This window comes from Anser cygnoides, chromosome 1 (genome assembly GCF_040182565.1).
Source record: "Anser cygnoides isolate HZ-2024a breed goose chromosome 1, Taihu_goose_T2T_genome, whole genome shotgun sequence".
Taxonomy (NCBI): domain Eukaryota; kingdom Metazoa; phylum Chordata; class Aves; order Anseriformes; family Anatidae; genus Anser; species Anser cygnoides.
In genome coordinates this window covers 180,081,281-180,089,514 of record NC_089873.1, presented here as the reverse complement: position 1 = coordinate 180,089,514, position 8,234 = coordinate 180,081,281, and the positions used below count along the sequence as shown (strand labels likewise).

The 8,234-nt window shown below is 44.1% G+C and overlaps 1 protein-coding gene across 2 annotated transcripts in view; it reads left to right on the top strand.

Annotated features, from left to right (window-relative positions):
* Positions 1–3,725: 3,725 nt before the first annotated feature.
* VWA8 (von Willebrand factor A domain containing 8) overlaps positions 3,726–8,234 on the top strand; it is a 197,553-nt gene continuing 193,044 nt past the window's right edge. The window contains exon 1 of one of the 2 annotated variants that reach the window (XM_066988225.1): positions 3,726–3,936. In XM_066988225.1, the coding sequence (XP_066844326.1) occupies positions 3,795–3,936 (142 nt within the window). In that variant the 5' untranslated portion in view covers positions 3,726–3,794. The remainder of the gene's footprint in view (positions 3,937–8,234) is intronic. The other variant, XM_048047696.2, reaches the window with a different exon arrangement.

Sequence of the window (8,234 nt, the reverse complement as noted above, 5' to 3'; positions counted from 1 at the left end):
AGCCAGCAATGATTACAGATAGCTTGGGAAAACAACTACACATTTTAAGCGAAGAAAACTAGTTTTGCCTGAGTAAAAAGAGATATAAAAGTAATCTCTTGATCTCAGGAATGAAAATTATTGGTAAGCAAGGCTTGTCCTATGGCTTGTCCTTCTCTATGGCTTGTCCTTGTCCATAGTATCACCAGATGGAACCCACAACACTGGTGAATTGAGTGAGTTCTAGTAGACTTCCTTCTTTGCCTCTTCACACCTTCTGGACATAGTTTCAAAGGAGTTTAACATTAGACCTACCCTCTAGACAAAAAATTAACTGCAAATGAAGACTGACTTATTATTTTAGTTCAACCATAACACTTGGGTGAAATTCAGGCCTCACTGCATTCAAGAGAATGTTTCCTACAAACTTTAGATTAAAACCAGGATTTCATCTCAGCTGTCTTCTATGCTGTTGTGTAGGAGAACTGACTGTAAGTAGGCAAAGATGGTGCATTGTTCTTTGTAGTCTGCACCTGTGTCTAATTTTGTCTTGCAGCTAGAGCTATGCACCAAAGTAGATGACAGCTACTACAGAGATGAGTCTGGAAGCTGTCAACTCAGAGATGTCTTCTGAGTTCTCACTCCTTGGAATAAGTTCTTTTCCGTTTAATCAAAGGAAAAGTATTTTTGTTAGGAAACTTCACGTTCTGAATAAGAATGCTGTTAAGCTAGGGAATGAAAATATGAAATAGCTGTTTGTTACCAGTGTTGTAAATCATCTGTGAAAGCCTTCCCAAACACACCAGATGCAGACTGCTAAATCCTTCCACTTCATGACAGGACTGAACTACTTCTCAAATGATGCTTTCAATAGAGAGGAGCGAGCAAGTACCATGTATGTAAATCATGTATGCAGGCACACAGCCTTCAGTTATGGTTAGCAAGTGAAGCAGATGCTATATTCAAGCAATAATGTAATATTGTATAGCTACAGAGAATAGGACAAAGTAGGTTCTATAAGTTCACATTATTAAATCATACTAAAATTTTAATTGGTGAAACAACTGACAATATAGCAAAAACAATGCAAAATTCAAGTCGTGCATTTAATTGCTTGCATACATGTGTACATTCAATAAAATGTCCATGCTCATAATTATGCACAGAGATAACAACATTTCCAACATAACTTTCCCAGCAATGGTTTAACAGTCGGTAAATATGCTTTACTTTTGCTGCAAATGGAAAGTTTGAGGCTGTACATAAGGCTGAATTTGAAGTTTTGGAAGAGCTGACTAATTTAGAATTTTAAGATAATACTTTAAAAAGCAAAACATTTTATAGATACATGACTCAGAAATGACTGAAATTTAAAGCATTTAGTTTGACAGGTATATATATACATATACACACACATAGAGGCAGAAAAAGGCTTTCTTTTACTGTGTGAAATTACTGTGAATCCGTACAAAATTTTGAAAACTCTCTTTAATTCTAGTATAGCATAAAATATATTCAGTATTCAGGTTATGTATTTAATTGCTTGGATACTTGTTGCAATTACTACCATTTATTATTCTATAAATGGGACAGAGAATCAATGTGATCTTCTAATTAAATATCCTAGAGTGCAAATATATTTTCATAAATTATTCTATTGTTATTGCATCTCATTGGCATTCTTCTTGGCTCTTGCTTAGCCTATCACAGAAACACAGAATGGTTAAGGTTGGAAGGGACCTCTGAAGGTGCCCAGCGCTCAGCTGCCCGCCCAGCACACAAGCGCTGCCTGGTGCTCAGAGGGAGCCTCCTGCCTGCCCCTTGGTGCCCACTGCCCCTGGCCTGGCGCTGGGCACCCCTGAAAAGAGCCTGGCTGCGGCCTCTTTGCCCCCTGCCTGCGGGGATTCACAGCCCTGGGTGAGATCCCCCTGAGCCTCCCCTTCTCCAGGCTGAGCAGTCCCAGCTCTCCCGGCCTCTGCTCCAGGCCCTTCCTCACCTGGGTGCCCCTTCTCAGGGCTCTCTACAGCATGCCCAGGTCTCTCCTGTTTTGGGGGGCCAGAAGCAGACGCAGAACTCCAGATACTATCTTTAGCCTCCAGCATTCAAGATTTCACTTTACAAGAAATTAGGGCAATATTCATAAAAAGGATGTTTCAGTTTCTTTTACTCTGCCTTAGACCCAGAAAGCAGGTTCACAGACCTATATTAGGTACTCAGAATAGAATTTACACCCAACCAACAAGGCAGCCAACGCAAAACACTGAAGATCATTAAATCTCACAGCTTTGAAGTGTTTAGAGCACCTAATGCTGAGCTGCAGAAATGCATATAGGCTCGTTATATGATCATTGGCAGAAATGCATATGATCATATATGCAATATGCATATTGCATATATTCATAACTCAGAACATCTTTTTTGGGCTTAGAAGTCTAAGTTGTCTATGTTTAAATAGATGATTAACTCCCTCTTTAGCAGTTATCCTTTGGGATAATTGTTCAATGCTTAAAACAGGCAGGAAACGGGAGAAAACTTCTCCCAGCCCTGTGGATATTGAGATACCAAAAAAATGAAGTACAGGCAACAAAGACGATGACTTGACTCTGGACTCGACTTTCAGTTAAACTCTCTATTTATCTTCTTACTAGTGCAAAGATCCAAGTCTCAACTGGATTTTCTTTGAAACTAGTCCTAAACCATATCCAAACCATATAAAAAAAATATAAATATATATTTTTCACATTTGGACCTACTGAAAGTTTCAGCCTTTAACGAAATACTTTTAAATATATTCAAGAGCAGCAACTTTAGTTAAAACGTGAAAGTCTGGAACTCTGTTTTCATCCCATTATCTTTATAAAAGTCTCATATCTAAACTCTGTGTGTAAAATGTCACACCAGAGGAACTTCAGTGTTGGTTTAAATTCTTCACGAGTGACAAAAAATCATTTTTTTCCAATATATTAAAGAGGTGGCCCTGGGACAGTAGGGCACATTAAATTAGCAAGCTGTGACAGAATTTGAGAAATTAGAAAATACCTTTTACATGTAAATTTATGTCAGGAGCTGCTCCCCATACTTTGTTTTCCGGACTGTTTTAAACTTTTCCATTTTAAATGTTTTACAGACTTCAGCCACTTCATATAAAAACCATGTCTTTCTCATAGCTAGCACTCCAACCACCCTTACTGAACACAAACCTAAACCTGCCATCTAATACATTGGCACTCTTTTTTTTTTAATGCCTTGCTTCGCGTTAATAAATTCCTGTCTTTTCTGATTAAAAACTTCAAACTGTTTCTTTGTGAAGCTGTAGGACATGGTTAACTGCTTGAAAGCGACAACGCAGATTAAGTTCTCTCTAAGAGTAGCCCTGTCCAGTGTTTCCTAGGGTGCACTTTTGCGCTTTGGTGCACCTGTGTAGTCCACCCAACACGACTTGGGCCTCTGCTTTCAGAGGAGCAGCCCTTCCCTTTCCCAAGGGACGTGGAGAAGCGAATACGCCTCGCATTCAAGCAGAGGCCAGGAGAGCCGGGGCTGCTCAGCCTGGAGACGAGGAGGCTCAGGGGGATCCCCCCAGGGCCTGGGAGGGCCTGCAGGGAGGGCACAAGCCGCTCGCAGCCCTCCATCTCCCCGCTTGCCCCGCTGCAGGCTCGCCCCAACGCCGCCCCCACGCCCGCCCCGGCCGCCGCTGGGCCCGGCTGTAGTTTCCGGCGGGGCGCTGTGCGGCGGCGCTCCTCTCCCCTTGCCTTCCCCCCTCCTTCCCTTCCCTTCCCTGCCCTGCCCGGGCCGGGCCCGGCGGCCTGCCCTCGGCCATGCAGCGGCAGCTGCTGTGCCTGGGCGGCGGGGCCGGGGCCCCCGCAGCGCGCAGGGTCCGCCTGCTCCTGCGGCAGGTGCTGGCGCCGCGGCCCGGCCGCCCGGAGCTCAGGGCGCTGCACGGCTCAGGTAACTTAACGGGTGTCCCCCGGGACGGGACCCGGTGCCCCGCAGCCCCCTGCCCCGGGACGGCGGGGTTTTGTCCGGGGGGTGTGTGTGCCCCCAGCCCGCGGGGAAGCCCGGAGGGTTGGGCTGGGGGCTCGCGGTGGTGGGTGCCGGGCAGAGGCTCTCCGTAGCTTCTCCTTCAAAATCTGTCACCCCTGGAGAAGCAGGAGGAGCCCCTACTGCAAGAAGTTCAGTGCATCCCATGCCCCTGTCCTGCAGCCTTGGCGCTCTACGAAGGCAAAGCTGCTGTCAGGGCTCCCAAGGCAGATGCGTGTTTGAGTTTCTGGGAAAGGGTTCCCATAAACGCTGGTAACAGCGCTGGGGTTGACCTTGAGCTCGCCCATGCTGGGAAGGCTGACCCGAACTGTCCCCGGGTATCCTCTGGTGCCCTCCGAGACAGGTGACCACGGCCCTGTGCGGAGCAGGGCTGGTGTTCGGGAACGGGGACGTATGCCACGGGTAGCTGGCACTTCTTGGGACGAAAGCCAAAAGCATCAAAACTGCTAAACATAGAGGGATGATGCGTGGCCGTGCATGGACAAAACAGAATCGCCGAGAGGCTCTGGTGGCCAGGCACTCGCTAAAGCTCTTAGTTACACACCTTTCATACCATTTGCCTCCACTTTTATTTCTTGAGTTTGTGTATTAGTTGATTTTAGTTCGTTTTCTCATGCATGCGTTTGCTTCCTTCTTGAGGAGCCTCTGAGGAATAGATAACCACCAAATTATTTCAAGGCTTGTTGAATAAAAATATGTTATCTGTGAAAGATATTGAAAAAAGCTAGGGTTATTTATCTTTAAAAAGCAGGAATAAAAAGGAACAAGTTAACAGTTTGTGCCTGAAGAAGGTGCATCAGGTCCTTGCACCCCATTACAGGGATGACTAACATTATGAACAAGGAGAAATTCAGTGAAATGAAACAGTAGCAAATGCAATATTACTAAAGGTGCTTCATACAGTACCGTAAAATTCAGTGTTTTGGGACGTAACTGACTGTAACTTAGCAATATTCATGAATATGCTGGATACGTGTATGAATAAGAAAAGTATTCCCAGTTACAATTAATGATGGTAATAGTTTTGGTAGGAGGATTTAAATCTTATGCCTCAAAGCTCTAGACAGTCCTGTAGTTAGAGACAGGAAAAGATGTGATGTTAGAGTTATTTGCTTTCTCAAGTGCTGAGACATCTCAGTCATGATAGTGGTTTGGGGCCTTGATGTTAGGAATGCTGTTCTTCGTTTTCTTTTTGTGCTTTTTTTTCTCTCCCCATTTTATCTTAAAGATGCTCGCATGTCCTCTTGTAAGCCCTGTCGGCCCGCGGAGGCTACTGAGGATCTGAAGAGATGGTGTCAAGTGTTGTATGCAATACATATTTCTGCTATTTCTGTGGGGCTGCTCTAATTGCAAGTCCTGCTGTAACAAGGGTCGAGGTTGCGTGTCTCTTCCCTGCTGAAAAGGAAAATATTTTTAAAGGGCTGGAAGCTGTTAACAGTCAGGTAAACAGCAAATTGTTGCATACACAGTAATTTGGATCTGACATCCCTGCCAGGTGTGATACACTCTCTGTGAAGTTTAAACTCTTAAAACCCTTTAAGGGAGAAACTGTTACCTGTTTTTGTCCTGTTGTATGTGAAGGAGTCGTGCTCAGCTTTTCAGCTCTGTCTTGATAACGTAAATTTGGCTTGCTGGTGCCTGGGGAACTGCTTGCTATGGGGGAACTGCTGGAGCTATTTAGTGGTAAAGCTTTGAGGCACACAGTGACCGAAGGGTAATGGGAGTAGCTAGGAAGGGTTTGGGCTTGCACAACTTAGTTAATTAGGGAAACCTGATTTATAGTAGTAAATTATCACGGAAGGATGTCTCTCTGATACTCATTTTTTAATGCAGGTTTCATGTTTCCTTCCAAAAGACTGAAGAAAAATCAAGGTCTTGCAGACTGCAGAGTTGTTTGTAGTGAATTATTATTTTAAATACATTTTAGCTGAGCAAAGTGCAGTTCTCTGGACCGTGGTTAACTGGCATTTAATTACTTGCATCTGTCTATCTGTATGCAGTGCAAAACTTTTGAAAAAGTTCTGATAAAGTAGGCAATATCAGAGATGCCTTAAGGAGTTGGAGGAAACAAGTGATGATTTTGGTGAGAAAGGAAAAGGTCAAAAAAATCAGACCAGACAATATAGATGGTATTACAGGCAAAGGAAAGTCTCTCGTATGCTTTGTTGCTCCACGTGTTTACAACAACTTAGACTTTTTTGCTTGTGTAGACCAAGATATACTCTAGCTTCACTGACTGTTCTCTGCAGCTCTTCCTGTCCAGGTTTGCTTTCTCTCCAAAACCTGGTCAGTTCCATTTTCTAATCATAGCTGTGTTTTAGGCCTAAAAGATGTCAATAATACGTACAGGAGATTTTGTTTGCTGGGTCTAACACAGTCAGTTGTGAATACTGGATTGGACTTCAAAGTCCTGTAACGTTAATCAGGAGTATACAGATCTAAGTGATCGTGGTAAAAATCTGTCATCTGAAAGAAGACTGTGAATGGGACAATGTGTTTAGCAAGATTTTTGTATTATTTTTTTCCAGGTCTATCACTGTCCAAAACCAAACGATGTGATTGATGATGGAAGTTAATACACATTCCCTTTTCTGACTTTACCTGGGTCATTATCTTGTTGGAGTTCAAAATGTTGACAGCTGGGAGTGTGGTGCTGGCAATATCTTGTTCATTCACGAAACCCATCTGAAACACTTCCTTCTTTCTCTTAATGTACATGCTGTTGTTCAGTGCCTCCTCAGTTGTACTTATTTGATTTACAGCAAGGCCTTACGAATGGTTGCTGTACCATCACAACTGAGAAGGCAGTGAATGGAAACAGGGACTTTTAAAGCCAGTTGTCCGTGGAGTCATGCCTGAGTTATTTAAAATTATTCTAACATTTAAGAGAGGAAAGGTTGGTGGCAAAAAAATGTGTCTTCTATTAGACCCACTGATATAGCTGGAAGAAAGGGATGAGCTGTCATGCAGATAACCTTCAGGGTATGCATGGTCTTTGGTAGGCTTTCACAGTTGTTCTCATGAGTAAATGTCGGTAAATAGCTTCTGAGTTTTAATATTTGGCAGTTGTTCAAAATTTAAGTTTTCCCGTTTAGCAGCTATTACAATCAAGGTACATGTCAATGTGTTTTGCAAGTCCTGCCTGTGTTAGTCCAGAAGGCTGAAGCTGAACCTGCTTGGCAAACTCAGGGACTTCCCGAATAGTTGCGTGGGAGATGCCATAGTGAATTTTGAAGGCTCTGTTGTCTAAATTGTTACCTTTTCAGTAAATAGGAACTTTTCAAAACAGCTCAGAGCAGAAGAACTAGGATTCTGGACTCGAGGAGCGCAGACTTCCGCTTACTTGAGAGATTGGTAGGCAGAATCCCTCGGATAACAACCAGGTGCCTGGGAGAGGTGGGCCTTTTTTAAAGAAACCTTAATGACAGCTCAGGAGCAGATGATCCTGCAGCGCAGGAGGATCTGGTATTTCAGCAGCAAACGCTTGGCCAAGGAGGGAACCTCTAATGAACTAAAGCACAAAGAAGGAGCGTACAAAAATGCAGTAAAGAATAAGGACAGGCAACAGAAGAGGACTGTAAAGAAGTACCATTTAGTATGTACAGACAAAATCCCTCCTGTCTGACAGGCTGCGGATCTTGAGTCCGGAAAGACCTAGATAAACTTGAGGACTGGATCAAGAGAAACCTGAAGAAGTCTAAGAAGAAGCGTGAAGTCCTGCCACTGGTCTTAAGTAGCAGCTTTGCTGAAAAGGATGTGGGGCTGCAGCTGATGCTGCACTCTCATAGAGAATAAAGCAAACTACAGATTGCCCCTGCTCCTCCTAACGTAGCCCAGTGCAAGGGAGAGTCCATCTCCTGAAGACACACCTGGAATTACATATCCAGTCGTGGGTTCCCTAATTCTAGGCAAATTTTGAGAAGCTGATGAAGTCTGCAGGAGGATTATTTTAGGAAATTGTTAGGGGCTTAGAGCGCCTGCTGGTGAGGAGAAGCTGAGCGGGCTGGGTTTGTTAGCCTTGCAACAGTGGTGCAGCGGGGCAGGAGGTTAGCTGGAAGGGTTGTGGACTGACCATCCTTGAAGGGTTCTGAGACTCCATCAGACAGAGCCAAAGTGGATCTGACCCAGTCTGGTCGCAAGCTGATGTTGAGCAGGAAGCTGGAGAAGATGACCTTAAGAGTCCCTTTCAACCAGCATTTATAAGATTTTTTGGTAAC